This window comes from Rana temporaria, chromosome 1, assembly GCF_905171775.1.
Source record: "Rana temporaria chromosome 1, aRanTem1.1, whole genome shotgun sequence".
Classification (NCBI taxonomy): Eukaryota; Metazoa; Chordata; class Amphibia; order Anura; family Ranidae; genus Rana; species Rana temporaria.
This window is the reverse complement of record NC_053489.1, coordinates 41,466,547-41,482,735: the sequence shown is the minus strand read 5'-3', so window position 1 is coordinate 41,482,735 and position 16,189 is coordinate 41,466,547. Positions and strand designations below refer to the sequence as shown.

At 45.7% G+C, this 16,189-nt stretch overlaps 1 protein-coding gene and 1 non-coding gene across 2 annotated transcripts; both read left to right on the top strand.

Annotated features, from left to right (window-relative positions):
* The first annotated feature begins 385 nt into the window (after positions 1-385).
* On the top strand, positions 386-15,918 carry MEX3C (mex-3 RNA binding family member C). The gene is made up of 2 exons (XM_040337070.1): positions 386-748; positions 13,610-15,918. Exons 1-2 carry the CDS (start codon positions 538-540, stop codon positions 14,803-14,805), a joined length of 1,407 nt encoding a protein of 468 aa, XP_040193004.1. The 5' UTR covers positions 386-537; the 3' UTR covers positions 14,806-15,918.
* On the top strand, positions 5,152-5,282 carry LOC120925419. The gene has a single exon (XR_005746692.1). It is a non-coding gene; the product is annotated as a small nucleolar RNA SNORA35 (small nucleolar RNA).
* Positions 15,919-16,189: the final 271 nt, after the last annotated feature.

The following is a 16,189-nucleotide window of genomic DNA, read 5'->3' as shown; positions in this document are numbered from 1 at the left end:
GTTATGGCAGACCAGGATTCTTTATCGAATGAATCTTTATTCTTTGTGTTCTTATTACACACAATAGGAGGCCGCCATGATGGGCCGCCGTGTCTGGTCACGTGACCCCCTGAGACGCCCTGCAGTATCAGCACAGCCGGTGACCTGGCTCAACTCCGCAGCCGTGACGTCAGCCTCCGTCCCAGACCCGCCCCTTCAATCACACGCTTCCTTTTTTTTTTCTTCTTCCACCTCCCAGCTTTTACAGACGGTCACGCCCCCCGTGTTATTGTCACCCGGGAGCGGCCAATCACAGCGCGGAAGCGCTTTCTTCCTCGGCGCTTCACTCAGCCAATCGGCCGCCGGCTCGGTCCGTAGGGGGCGGGGACTAGGGGCGTGTCCTGCCGGGTTCGGGAAACAAAGAAGAAAAATAGAGGGAGTGTGAAGGAAGAGAAAAGTGGAGCGGGCGGGCGGCCTGTGCTGTGCCTGGGGATCCCGCGGGCCGGTGCGGGCGGGCACATTGATGAGGTGATCGGGAGAAGCCGCTCTGACATCACCATGCCGAGCGGAGGGGTGAGCGCGGCCTCCTGGAGCCCCGAGCTGGAGGAGATCCGGGTGAGGCTGGCGGCGATGGGCCCGGAGGAGGAGGAGGACGACATGCCGGGAGAGGACGGGGTACCGGCATCAGTGCGCCGGAAGAGCGTCAACACCAACGAGCTGGTCCCGGTACCGAGCTCCGAGCATGTGGCCGAGATCGTGGGCCGGCAGGGTGAGTGTATGGGGGAGGTGTGATTATAGGAGCAAAGGGGGGGATGAGATCATCACACTGTGATACCCACCTTCACCTCTAGGGGGAAGAATGAGTGCAATGAATATATCATTAGTGTACAGTAAGTGGCCCTCTGATCCCATTCTACCTGATATCCCTGAATGTGATCGCCGCCGGCCGTGGTCTCCGATCGCCGCCGGCCGTGGTCTCCGATCGCCGCCATAGTAATAATGTCACTGTACCAGTGTCCCCCCGATCTCCCCTGCAATGGGCCACCGTGGCCCCCGATCACTACCACAGTGTTACCCCTTTGCCACGACAATGAGCCACAGTGTCGCCTCCGCCACCACAGTGGCCTCCAATCACTACCACAGTATCTTCCGGTCGCCATGGCAATGAGCCGCAGTGTCACCTGATTGTTACCACAGTGTCCACCAATTGCCGATGCAGCGATCCACAGTGACCCCCCAGTTGCCGTGACAACGAGCCACGGTGTCATGACAGTGGCCTACACTCGACCTCAATAAGCCACGGTGTCCCCCGATTGCTGGGGCAATGAGCCACAGTGTCGCTGCTGCCACCATGGCCTACGATCCACTGCAAAGAGCCACAGTCAGTGTCTTCCGATCACTGGCATGTCAAGCCACAATGTCCCCCAGTCGCTGTGGCAACGAGCCGCAGTGGCCCATGATCGCTGTCGCCACAGTGGCCTGCAATCGACCGCAATGAGCCACAGTGTCCCGCGGTCGCCAACGCAGCGAGCCACAGTGGCCCCTAATCACTGCCACAGTGTACACCAGTTGCCAAAGCAGCGAGCCACAGTGACCCCTGATCACTGCCACAGTGTCCTCCGGTCGCCGTGGCAACGAGCCACAGTGGCCCACAATCGACTACAACGAGCAACAGTGGCCCTCGGTTGCCACGTCAACGAGTTACAGTCTCCCGGTCGCCGACGCAGCGAGCCACAGTGACCCCCCTGATCACTTCCACAGTGTCCGGTTGCCGTGGCAACGAACTACAGTGGCCCACAATCGACCGCAACGAGCCACAGTGTCCCCCGGTCGCTGTGGCATCGAGCCACGTTGTCTTCCGGTCGCCACTGCAATAAGCTAGTCTCCCCCAATTGCTGCTGCAGTGTCTGCCGATCGCCGCGGCAACGAGTTGCGGTCGCCACAGTGGCCTACAATTCGACTGCAAAGGGCCATAGCTTCCCCCGGTCGCCGCCGCAATAAGCCAGTCTCCCCTGATTGCTGCCACGGGGTCCGCCGTTCGCTGCGGCTTCGAGCTACAGTGTCCGTCGGTCACCGCGGCAACGTGCCACATTGTCTGCCTCTACCAAGGCTTACGATCGACCGCAAAGAGCCACAGTGTCCCCCAGTCGCCCGCCATGGTGGCCTCCGATCGCTGCCGCAATGAGCCATAGTGTCTCCCCCGACTTGCTGCCACAACAGGCCGCAGTGTCTCCCAGGCACCACCACGGTTCCCCCCGATAGCTGCTGCCACAGTGTCCCACAATCTGACGTTGGAAGCCGGCTACCATACACAATTGCCCCAGATTCTAAATGCCCCTGGAACTCCTAAAGGTGCTCCTTGGATTTTGGGGCCTCTTAATGATCTAAACCAGGGATACGCAATTAGCGGACCTCCAGCTGTTGCAAAACTACAAGTCCCATCATGCCTCTGACACTGGTGTCATGCTTGTGGCTGTCAGAATCTTGCTATGCCTCATGGGACTTGTAGTTCTGCAACAGCTGGAGGTCCGCTAATTGCGTATCCCCGATCTAAACCATTACAACTTCAAAAACCCTCTCCATGCCTCTTATTTTGGGGGTATTTGTACTGTCCTGGCATTTTAGGGCCTCAAGAAATTAGATGGGCTATCAGTACATCGAGATTGATCGATTATGTACAGTGCATCCGGAAAGTATTCACAGCGCTTCACTTTTTCTACATTTTGTTATGTTGCAGCCTTATTCCAAAATTGATTTATTTTCCTCAAAATTCTACAAACAATTCCCCATAATGAGAACTTGACAAAAGTTTGTTGGAAATCTTTACAAATGTATTAAAAAAAAAAAAAATATCCCATGTACATAAGTATTCACACGCTTTGCCATGGCACTCAACATTTAAGATCAGTCTTATCCTGTTTCCACTGATCATCCTTAAGATTTTTCTACAACTTAATTGGAGTCCACCTGTGGTAAATTCAGTTGATTGGACATGATTTGGAAAATTGCATATAACATATAGAAGGTCCCACAGTTATCAGTGCATGTCAGAGCACAAACAAAGCCATGAGGTCCAAGGAATTGTCTGTAGACCTCAGAGACCGGATTGTATGGAGGCACAGATCTGGGGAAGGGGACAGAAACATTTCTGCAGCATTGAAGGGCTCAGTGAGCACAGTGGCCTCATCATCTGTAAATGGAAGAAATTTGGAACCACCAGGACCCTTCCTAGCACGGGCCGCCCGGCCAAACTGAGCGATCGGAGGAGAAGGGACTTAGTTGGGGAGGTGACCAAGAACCTGATGATCTCTCTGACAAAGCTCCAGTGTTTCTCTATTGAGAGAGGAGGACCTTCCAGAAGAACAACCATCTCTGCAGCACTCCACCAATCAGGTCTGTATGATAGAGAGGCCAGACGGAAGCCACTCCTCAGTAAAAGGCACATGACAGCCCGCCTGGAGTTTTGTTAAAAGGTAATGAAGGACTCTTAGGCCATGAGAAACAAAATTCTCTGATCTAATGAAACAAAGATTGATCTCTTTGGCCTGAATGGTGAGTGTCATGTCTGGAGGAAACCAGGTACCGCTCATCACCCGGCCAATACCATCCCTACCGTGAAGCATGGTGGTGGCATCATGCTGTGGGGATTTTTTTTAGCGGCAGGAACTGGGAGACTAGTCAGGATCGAGGGAAAGATAAATGCAGCAATGTACGGAGACATCCTTGATGAAAACCTGCTCTGGACCTCAGACTGGGGGGGACAGGACAACGACCCTAGGCACGCAGTCGAGCTATCAAAGAAGTGGCTACAGGACAACTCTGTGAATGTCCTTAAGTGGCCCAGCCAGAGCCCAGACTTGAACCCGATTGAACATCTCTGGAGAGATCTGAAAATGGCTGTGCACCGACGCTCCTCATCCAACCTGATGGAACTTGAGAGGTCCTGCAAAAAGAATGGGAGAAACTGTCCACAAATAGGTGTGCCGAGCTTGTAGCATCAAACTCAATGAGACTTGAGGCTGTAATTGGTGAAGCACCTTTGGCACCAAGTATTGAGCAAAGTCTGTGAATACTTATGTACTTTCCTACAGACTAAATGATACACACTGATTTGGGTTATTTTTACCAAAGAGATGCAACGGAATACAATTTGGCCTAAATTTTATAAAGGATTATTTGCAAGATTTTATAAAAGAAATGATCTAAAATGTTTTTGTTATATATAGATAGAGATAGATATAGAGAGAGAGAGATATAGATGGAGAGAGATATAGATGGAGAGAGAGATATAGATGGAGAGAGAGATATAGATGGAGAGAGAGATATAGATGGAGAGAGAGAGATATAGATGGAGAGAGAGATATAGATGGAGAGAGAGATATAGATGGAGAGAGAGATATAGATGGAGAGAGAGACAGAGATATAGATAGACAGAGATATAGATAGACAGAGAGATAGATAGACAGAGAGATAGATAGACAGAGAGATAGATAGATAGATTATTACACATTGTGTGTTAAAAAAATAAATAAAAAAACTCCCTAGTGGTGATTAAATTCCACCAAAAGAAAGCTCTAGCTGTCTCAAATGTTAAAATGTCATATGGGTACAGTGTTCCATGGCGACACAATTTGTCAAAGTGTGACAGCGCTGAAAAGTGGCCTGGGCAGGAAGGGGGTGAAAGTGTCCGGTACTGAGATGGATAAACGGAACCAACTGCGCAGTGGTTCAACTTTTTAGGGTTAAAATAGGCTGGGAGGGAAATCGGATATGGCGGGGGGTGATGCAGGATTTTCTACGCAAGTGTTGCTGTAGTTTGAGTGGGCTGCTTTATAAAATAAGAGCCAAGGCTGCATTCACACCTGAGCGTTTTGTCGCCTGAAGCGCGACGCTCAAACGCTAGAGGGGGGGGGAAAAAATTATTCCCTATGGAGATGGTTCACATCTCCACTCCAAAACGCCTGAAGCTCAAACAAGTTCTGGACCCCTTCCTTTTTTTTTTTTTTTTTGGACCCGCGCCAATCGGGCGGTTTGGGCGTTTCCATGTCCCATAGAAAGTAACGGAAACGCTTGATTCAAGCGACCATCGCGACAACGAGCGTTTTCTACGGACGTTTAGACGCTTTAATCAATAACATTTCACCCAGGCAGAAGATAAAAAAAAATCTACCACGGCACTGCCAAGGCCCCCCCAGTCTTGTCTTGTGGCTCGGGGGGGTTTAATTCAGTGCCAGAATAATCCCCTCCTTGCAGAAAGGCCGGCCTCTTCTGTGGGCTGATCTTTCCGAAAGTTGGGAACAAATTTCATCCGCAGGGAAAATCCAGATGGGAGTCTCTTAAAGTGCAACTCCGCCCACTTGAGAGATTAGAACCTCTGCCGGGCTTTGATCTCTTGCCGGGAAGCGGAGGAGCTGAAGGTTCCCAGATTTCCTGTCCGGTGGTGAGGAACGGTCAGCTAATCATTTATGGGCGGGACCTGCAGAGGAGATCCTCCCTGATTAGGAAGTCGCACATTGTCCCCTAATTGCCCCTCGATGGGGGGGGGGGGGGTAAAATCCTTTGTATGATTGTTCCCCTATAGGTGAGTCTATAATGAGGTACAGAAAATGTCACCTTTAGGAGAATTATACTGTATATGCAACTGATGACATCACCGGCGACGCCTGAGCTCAGTGACATCATCACCGGCTCGGCCATTCATATCACTGAAGTGCGTTCGGCGTGACAGAGGACATAATGTGCTAGTATGCCATGCACCTCCCCCACTCATTGTGATGTAAACTGCCCCGGGGGTCTTTTTTTATTGTGGTTTACTACAACATTAACCCCTTCCCAGCCGGTACAGTGACGGTGCATAGTATCATTAATCACTGTATTGGTGTCACTGGTGTTGGTCAGTCGTCCCCCACCCCCCCCCCCCCCCCCCCCCCCCCCCCCCCCCCCCCCCCCCCCGATTTTCCTCTGCCCCCCCTATCACAATGCCGTTATAAGTCGCTGATCATCTCCATTACTTTATAAATTGTCCCACCAAACCGATCAATATGCTTCTTATAGGAGGGGGGGGTTATATCACAAGATGTACATTTATGAAGAAATGTGACTTTTATTTTTTATTTCGATGTTTTATAAAAATGTTCATTCAAAAAAAAAAAATATAGCAACAAGTGATGAAAAGGTGATCATTTTTCCTATTGGCTAAAATAAAAAACGTCGAAGTACAAAAACGTCGGATGACGCTGTATGCAAATAAGCATGAATATGCGCGACAAAACGACCTACGCTCAGGTGTGAATGCAGCATATATTATGATAGATAGGTAGGTATTTTTTTTTTTTTCTATGAATTTTTCGTTTGAATTGCGCGCCATTACTGGGCCACAGCAAAAACAGAATTTGGTGTGGCTATATTTGAGTGATCGCCATGTTGGAATTTTTGATGGGAGAATCCTGTGATAAATATATAATTTGAAAAAGAAATGCGTATGAGCGCTAGGAAAGATTCCCGGCCACACATTTTCTGTAGCAACGTGTGAGGTGAAATTTAAAAGGCTTGGTTTGGTCGAATTTCGAAATCAGAAATTGCGTATTTTGTAATCGGATTTAAATTTTATTTTTCTAAAAATTGTTTTAGAATTCGACCCATGCATTACACAAACATTCGATTACAGCTGTCAAGTAAATTACACCGCCGGTATATACAGTCAATAAAATAGGAGTGTGAAAAGATGAATTGGGAATGGTGCCATGAAGAAGGTGAATGTGCTGGCAGGGAGGAGGAGGAGGAACCATGTATGCCCGGGGGTTAGACGGGACAATGGGGTGAGTGTGTACATTGACAAATCCAAGACGGAAGTATGGAAATTAGACAATCTTTCATACAAGTTGGTTCCCCCCAAGCTTACCAAGGCATTATCCAGGAAGTGTAGCCTTAAAAAAAATAAAAATCTTCTAGACGTGTAAAGACAATTTCTTTAACCTCCTCAGCTCCAGAAGAATGACTAGGCCATTTTTTTTTTGCACTGCTTCACTTGAGCTGACAATTGCGTGACGCTGTACCCAAATACAATTTATGTACAATTTTTTTTTTTTTTTTTTTTTTTTTTTTTTTTTAGGGCTGTTACTGATCAACATTTTTCTGTTGGATTAATCTTTTTTTTTTTTTCTTTTTTTTTTTTTTTAATTAATTTTGATTAATTATAACGCACATACAGATCCAACTACTTTTAGCTGATCTCCTTGCAGGCTGATTCCCAGTGCAGCGACCAACCACTGGAAAAATGGATAGCAGGATACAAAAAACACACAAAGGCAGCGCTCGATGGGAATAGCATTAAAACTTTTATAGTCTTCAAGTAGGTAACAAAATAAACATTGCAATGGAGATAAAATGGATGTAGCTACATAAACTGTAAAAATGGTACGAGTAATACCAAACGGTAGCAAAAGCAGTCATAAAAACATGTAGCTAAGTATGCTACTGGTATAAAAATGTGTACAACGATACCACTGCTGAATCCAGATGAGGAGAGGTTAACATCAGTCCGTCGGCATGTAGATGTCCCTGTGAAGGGAACTATCACAACTCCCAGTGGATGGCTGTAGAATCCCAGGTTGATAGAGGGAAGTGTAACAGCCCTTGTGTGTGGCAGATAGGAAGGTCCCACTGGCATGCAGATATGAAGGCACAGCAAAGGAGCCCTTCAGATGGACACGGCAATCCCCGCCGGTGTCCGTGACATTACTGGATCTCCGACGGAACTCCCCTGAAGGCCCAGAAGCCGGCGGAGAGGTGAGTACCAATCAAAAGAATTTTAATCGATCAAAAAAATTAAAGATTAATCGATTAATTAAAAGTTAATTTGCACAGCCTTAAATTTGTTTTATTTTTTCCCCAGAAATGGCTTTCTTTTGGTGGTATTTTATTTGATCACCTCTGCGGTTTATATTATTTATTTTTTAGGATGGCACCCTCCGCAATGTGTGCCCCCCTTTCAGTGCCATTATCCGATCCTTTTGGTCAAATGCGAAAAAGTTTCAGCCGATGTGTGTCGGCAGCGGAAATTTGGTGCACCTCCTAATACTGCTACGTTCCTTCGGTGTATATTTAGTCTCTGTGAAAGTCCGCCATCTGGGATATATATTTGATAAATCCTGATGTACTGACATCCTATCTCCTAATTCTTAAAGGCCTGAGAACCCCAGGACTGTACAAATGACCCATCTTTTTGGAAAGTAGCCAGTCTGAGGAATTTTTACATATTGTCACAGTACATCATATACCTGGTGTGGTGGTGATCAGGGATATTGACTGATGATGGTATATAAATAAAATGTATTTATTTAAAAAAAAAAAAAAATTACGCTGATTGCTTGTTACAGTGCTAATCACTGTAACAGCAATTGTCTAAACCAGTAATGGCCAACCTTGGCACCCCAGATGTTTTGGAACTACATTTCCCATGATGCTCATGCACTCTGCATTGTAGGGAAATGTAGTTCCAAAACATCTGGGTTGCCAAGGTTCGCCATCACTGGTCTAAACTGTCATGAATGGCTTTCATGACTCATTGTTGGCTGTGGCCAATCACAGCAGCAATCACATGGTACAGGGTGCTGTGATTGGCCCATGTGCTATGTGATCACTGGTACCTACATGTAGTCACAGATCACAAACATTAGTAAACAATTATGTAATGAATGGATTCCATTCATCACTATTTGCTAGGTGACCTGTGATTGTACAGCAATCAGGCGGTATCTGGGCCAATCAAAGTGGCCCGATGCCTAGCACCATAATTTGATGTGTCTGCTGGATACAGCCGTTCACAGATCACGCCGTTGCATGAAGCGCACATTCGGGGTGGCATACGGTTATGTTGGGGCGCGTGCTTAAAGCGGGGGTTCCAACCACAATTTGCATTTTTTTTTTTTTTTTTTTTTTTTTTAAGTATTTCCTTTCATCAATCTTAATTTTGCTATGCATACTGTCACTTGCTATTTAAAAATCCGCCGCCGCTCCGCTGACTTAATCACAAGGAACACTTTATAAATATGTGCGTTGATCGGTGTCATTTTGCTTGTGGGCATTGTGAAGCCCACAAGCAATTACTTCCGGGAATCCTTTGGTGACGACTGCTAAAGGGCCGCCCATCCCGCCCCATTCTCGTGCAAGACAGCAGCAGCGCCGCCAACCACTTGGGTTGCCATCACAACGGGCGGCGGCTGACAATATGGAAACGTTGTGATGGCAACCAACAGTGTAAGGAGCTGGAATCGCGTCACTTCCTGTTTTGAAGTCCCGCGATGCTAGGGGTAGCGCACTGCATCCTGGGAAATGACACCCATTTCCCAGGAGCATTAGCGTTCGGAGGGAGCAGACGTCAGGTGTAATGTGCAGTATAAGGAAACTCCTTTTTTTTTTTTTTTCTTTTTTTTTTTTTATAATGGAAACTCCACTTTAAGCTGCTGGCCAGGTGGCCCACCTAATTCAACTAACTGTCCATGCAAGAACGGGTCCTGCACTGTTTAATAACACCGTGCTCTTTGTATGTGTGAATGGATGTGATGTAGGTGTCATTAAACATATGCCTTTTTAGAATATACAGTGCCCTGTCATGGGTGTTTCTTGTACTATAAACCCCATCATGACAGGATACCTGTGTAACACCTTTTTGTTTTGTGTTCTTTGTTTTTTTCCCATTATTCTAAATAAACGAAAAAATTGCATATTACACTTATTTTTTCGATTTAAAAAAAAAAAAAAGCGATTTGTGAAAATAAACCTTAGTTGCAGCCCTATATACGTGCTGTGCTATTGTCCAGCCGCAGGGCCCGCGACCCGGTCCGAAGCTCCGGGACCCGATCGCCGCTGGAGTCCCGCGATCGGTCCCCGGAGCTGAAGAACGGGGAGAGCCGTATGTAAACACAGCTTCCCCGTTCTTCACTGTGACGGCGGCATCGATCGTGTGATCTATTTTTTATAGGGATTCACAATCGATGACGTCGCACCCCCCCTACAGTTGTAAACACACATGAGGTCACACATAACCCCTTCAGCGCCCCCTTGTGGTTAACTCCCAAACTGCAACTGTCATTTTCACAATAAACAATGCATTTTAAATGCATTTTTTGCTGTGAAAATGACAATGGTCCCAAAAATGTGTCAAAATTGTCCGAAGTGTCCGCCATAATGTCGCAGTCACGAAAAAAAAGCTGATCGCCGCCATTGGTAGTAAAAAAAATAATAAAAATGCAATAAAACTATCCCCTATTTTGTAAACGCTGTAAATTTTGCGCAAACCAACCGATTAACGCTTATTGCGTTTTTTTGTTTTTTTTTACCAAAAATAGGTAGAATACATGCGTGTCGGCCTAAACTGAAGGAAAAAAAATGTTTTTTTATATATATATTTTTGGGGGATATTTATTATAGCAAAAAGTAAAAAATATAGCATTTTTTTCAAAATTGTCGCTCTATTTTTGTTTATAGCGCAAAAAATAAAAACCGCAGAGGTGATCAAATACGACCAAAAGAAAGCTCTATTTGTGGGGAAAAAAGGACGCCAATTTTGTTTGGGAGCCACTTCGCACGACTGCGCAATTGTCAGTTAAAGCGACGCAGTGCCGAATCGCAAAACCTGGCCGGGTCCTTTTAGCTGCATTTTGGTCCGGGTCTAAGTGGTTAATACTTCGGAGATCAAATCTAAGGCAAGAAAATTAAACTTTGGATCTATAATAAAAGATCTGATTGGCTCCTCTGGGTCCTGCATTTTAATACATGCCCAAAATATAGGAATAGTCCCTTGCCTTGCAGTGTGGTCCCTGCGGTCAGCGCTGTGTTTTTGCAGTTGTCTCCTGAGCTCATCCCCCCCCCCCCCCCCAGGGGATGATATTTGCATGGAGTTTGTACATGCCGTCATTGTTTTTGGAGGGTTCCCCCAGGCGGCGTGTAATAATTATACCTCACCGACATCATAATACTGAGGCGGCATTTACTGTTCTCAGGAACTGGAGGGTGTGATGGCGCTGTGCGCTTATCAGTGATGGGGATGTTTTGTTATATTAGAAGCAGGAAAAATACCGAAGTGTCACGTCTCCAAACCATCCCCCTCCCCCCAATGTGCCTGTCCTCTTTTTATCTCGGCCTGGTGCATGTAATATCTTTTTATTGTTTAAGAAGGTTAAAGTACACTTTGTTTGTTTTTTTAGATAGTTAGTTTTTTTTTCTGTCTGCACCCTATACAGGAGTCAGGTGAAGAATGGAAAGGATTGGTCCACCTTGTACAAAAACCGGGCACAGCCTTGATTTATCATGAATGTGCATTTAATCATTTTTGCAGCAAAGCCATCGAGTATCGGGGCGGTTTGGTTTTTGGGGATGGAGTATGAGGCCATGCTTTGTTGCACCCTAAATATGGGTGTAACACATAACATGGTCTAAAACTCAGGCTCGGTTTTTGACCCTTTTGCTGCCACCAGTGTATGTCATATGTCGGCAGCAGGGGGGCGCCCGCTCGCCTTAGGTCAAATGTGGTACTGTACACCGCTTTCTAAGTGCATTGCCTGCACCTGAGTTATCTGCAACGGAGGATATTCATCTGGGTTCCCACCTGGAGCGGCCACTCCCTGTTCCAAACTGTGACCATACCTAGGCATCCTTTGTTCTTCTAGCACATGGCTCGACAAATCCCAGGCGCCAGGTTGCCATGGTGACCCGTAATTGCAATATGGTGCCTGGGCTGTTGGCACCAGACGCAGGGATGCACAATTCCTGTCGTCCGGGACATGTAGTGCCGGGCAGTTTATCGCCTGAATGCTTCTACGCACCCCTTTGCCACAGCCCCCCCCATGCTATGTATCACAGGCTCTGCTTGCCCATGACCAGCATTAGCGGAGTAGAGGGGAGGGAGGCTGGCTCCTAGTTTTAAAGCAAATTTTATGTATGTCAAACCTTTATCCGAAAAAGGGGGGAGGGGGTAGAACTGTTTGCTGTAACTGCTTATAAAGTGTTGGCTTCATATTGAAGTCTGTTGGAAACGAAAACACTTGACACTTGTAGCCCCCTCATGCACTGGAATCGCATCACATGGGTGTTCAGACCCATGCAATCCGATTCCTGTCTGAATTGACAGTTCTGGGGGTGTCATTAAAGCGGGGGTTCACCCTAACCAGCATACTAGCGCGAGCTACAGTATGCCTTTATTTATTTTTTTGGCGCCATACTCAGTTTAATCCCTTAGTTAGGTTAGGTAGGCGTTCCTAGGCAGAGGGGAAGATGATTGACGGCCGGCTAAGGTGTGTCACGCTTCCCGAAAATAGCCGAAATAGGACTTGGCTCTTCACGGCGCCTGCGCAGTCAGCTCCTAGTCTGTGCGCAGGCGCCGTGAAGAGCAGAGTCCTACTCCGGCTCTTCTCGGGAAGCGTGACGCGCCATAGCCGGCTGTCAATCATGTTCGTAGGAACGCCCATTCCCCGCAGGTGTCTGAAATTTAACTAGGGGATTAAACTGTGGAAACTTGTTATTTAGGGTGAACCACCGCTTTAACTTTGTATTGACACCACCAGCGGTTCGCAGTTAAGTGTGAACTGCAATGTGGGAACCTGCCCTGGAATCACGCTGGTTACCGCATCGTATGTGTCGACTTAACCTGGCTCAAGCTCCACTATGCTCAGGTGTGGACAGACTATAGGAAAAATTTAGATTTGGGCTTTAGCTCCTGTCCTAAGCATAACAGAGAGACCTTCCTGGGCGATTCTGGCAATCCAGATCACTAATCTATTGGACTTTTCACCTCTCTGTGTGATGTCACTGTGTTTGCTTTGCCATAAATATTAGTGGGTTTAATGACTAGTCATAAATATCTCCTCTTATCTCCGGACATGGCGGCATGTGACACAATTGTCACTTATTTCTGTGACCATGAAGCTGACCGTACGTGTATAGATTTATGCTGTGCGGGCTGAATAAAATCCGGTGCCTTGAAAAAGTATTCATACCCCTTGAAATTTTCCACATTTTGTCATGTTGCAACCAGAAACGTAAATGTATTTTAGTGGGATTTTATGTGTTTTTTAACGGGGTGGTTTTGAATCTCTAACCGGCCATGTTTTTACGGCCTGTGCGCGCATCCAGCGGCGCGCGCGTGATCGCCGCATCGCTGAGATGCCGATGCGAGTGCCTGGCGGCCGTGATGTCCGCCAGGGACTCGGGATCGTCGGCTACAGGGACAAGACGTGGAGCTCTGTGTGTAAACACAGAGATCCATGTCCTGTCAGGGGAGAGAGGAGACCAATCTGTGTCCCTTGTACATAGGGACATAGATCGGTCACCCCCCCTCCACCTACAGTTAGAACACAATTTAGGGTACACATTTAACCCCTTCCGCACCCCCCTAGTGTTAACCCCTTCAATGCCAGTCACATTTATACAATAATTAGTGCATATTTATAGCACTGATCGCTGTATGAATGTGAATGGCGTCAAACGTGTCTGATGTGTCCGCCATAATGTCGCAGTCACGAAAAAAATGCTGATCGCCGCCATTAGTAGTAAAAAATAATAATAATTCTGTCCCCTATTTTGTAAGCGCATTTTTTTTGTTAACTTTATTTTTTATTTTCTATCCATCTAGGATGCAAGATCAAGGCGCTGAGGGCGAAGACTAACACCTACATAAAGACCCCAGTCCGTGGCGAAGAACCGGTATTTGTCGTTACTGGAAGGAAAGAAGATGTAGCGATGGCAAAAAGGGAAATCTTGTCGGCTGCGGAACACTTTTCCATGATTCGAGCATCTCGCAACAAAAACGGCCCTACAGCTGCTACCGTTCAGTGCACTCCCAACCTTCCAGGTCAAACCACGGTACAAGTCCGAGTACCTTACCGAGTGGTTGGCCTTGTTGTCGGGCCAAAGGGAGCTACCATAAAACGTATACAGCAGCAAACCCACACCTACATCGTCACTCCAAGTCGTGACAAAGAACCAGTGTTTGAAGTCACAGGAATGCCAGAAAATGTCGACCGAGCCCGGGAAGAGATTGAAATGCACATAGCCATGCGCACTGGCAACTACATCGAGGTCAACGAAGAGAACGATTTTCACTATAACGGTACAGATGTCAGCTTTGAAGGAAACTGCTTAACTGCAACCTGGTTGCATGCGCATCCATCCGCCGCGGCCCGTAACAAAATGATTTCTAACTACCGAAATGATAGCTCAAGTTCCTTGGGAAGCGGCTCAACCGATTCCTTTTTGGGAAGCAACCGGCTGGCTGACTTTAGCCCAACCAGTCCCTTTGGCGCAAACAATTTTTGGTTCGGTGAAGCCATGCCCCCGGTTGGCTCAGAAGAACTAGCCGACGCCTCTGCCTTTGATCCTATACCATCTCCGTCTGAGCCGCTATGGGCGACTTTTGAGCAGGGAAATACACTCTCCGGGTACGGAAATGAAGTCACGGCAAAATCTCAGCGCAGGGGCAGCATGTCCCCTACCTTCCTCGAAGGTCTGGAATACCCAGCGGGCAGAAGCGTTAGAAGTGACCTTTCAAGCACAAACAAGGCAGGGCTTCCCATTTACATCCCTGCATTCTCCAACAGCACCAACAGCTACTCCTCTTCCAGCGGCGGCTCCACCTCCAGTTCCCCACCGGAGACGAGGCGCAAACACGACTGCGTCATCTGCTTCGACAACGAGGTCATAGCCGCCCTTGTTCCTTGTGGCCACAACTTCTTCTGCATGGGGTGCGCCAACAAGATCTGCCAGAAAGAGATGCCACTCTGCCCGGTTTGCCAGATGCCAGTCAACCAGGCCATACAAATACATTCTTAAACAATTTTTGTTGTTTTTATTTGTTTTTCCAACAAGCACTCTACAGCAGTCTTCCTCCTAATATATCTTCGCATATATAAAGGCCAGTCTGGCTATATAAAAAAATAAATAAACTTTGCTGCTACCAACTAATGTAAAAAGATTCTGCATGCCCTTTCTGACTTTAGCCGATTTTCAGTCAGTTGGCATAGATTCTTCCTGATGTTGGTATATACAATGTATGATGAATTTGAATTTTTACAGGTAGTTTAACGTGAAAACGAAAAATTATGTTTACATAGGTTGAAATTCAATCACATTTTTTGTTTTCTAGAATTCTTTTCACTACCCCTTTTTTTTCTTTTTTATTTCTTTTTTTTTTTTTTATTTCTTTTTTTCCTATTTACCCAAAACAAGAAAAATATACATTTCAGTTATATTGATAACCAGTTTTGGGAGGGGGTCAAAAAAAAACAACCCTGCAGTATTGGCAGACAGGGTGGATTTTGTTGTATATCACTGTTCAGAATATGAAACACTACCACAAAATCTATTCTATTTTCAGGTTGTAACTGTCCATATGTCAGCCTGCATTTTTTTTTTTTTTTTTTTTGAAGACTCAGATTTTTTCATTTATTTAAAGAAAAACAAAGCTTTACAATGCACAAACTGGCTAATTGGGAATATTTTGTATTCCTATTTAGTCCGATCAAGTTATTAATATATTATTTTAGGAAAATATATTGTAAATGTGAATACTTTTTAATTGAGCCAGCCATGACTTGAACTTTTAGTTAACTAAGGGAAAGGCTCAGAAAGGTCTACATTTTACCAAAATTTGAGAGGGGTGGATGATGACACTCGTAATTTTAAAGTATCGTCGTGTATTTTAGATCTCACGCAGGTAGGGAGGGGGGTATAGTTTTTAATTATATCCTTCCCTTTTGTGTTTTTTTTTTTTTTTTTTCTCTTTTTGCATTTCAAATCTTCAACCTGTGGATTTATTTAGTTAAGTCTTTCCAGTCTGGTTTTTAAAAACACATCAAATATGCAGGAAAAAAAAACCTAAAGGAATTTTCTAATATTTTTGAAACCTTTTCTCAGAGTTCTAAAACAAAACACTTTTTTTTTTTTTCCACAAGAACACAAAACTGAAAACTGTAAGTCTGTGTACTGACTGAGAGATAAATCTTTATTTTTTATTTCCACTTGAAGTTACATTTCGTAAATATATATTAAAAGTTTACAAACTTAGTTTTTTTTTTATTTTTCGTTATAAAAAAAAATTGCCTTGATGGCATATTATTATATTATATATTAAAAAAATAAAATAAAATCAGATGCTCATTGCTTGTAGAATAGTTTTACGTCAGTATTGAAAACTTTTAGCTGCCGTCTTAGCAAA

What these genes read in the sequence shown, in the direction of transcription:
- MEX3C (XM_040337070.1), top strand. Translation starts at nt 538, where the DNA reads ATGCCGAGCGGAGGGGTGAGCGCGGCCTCCTGGAGCCCCGAGCTGGAG. An exon ending in CGAGATCGTGGGCCGGCAGG is followed by an intron (nt 749 to 13,609) that starts GTGAGTGTATGG and finishes CTATCCATCTAG; the next exon opens with GATGCAAGATCAAGGCGCTG.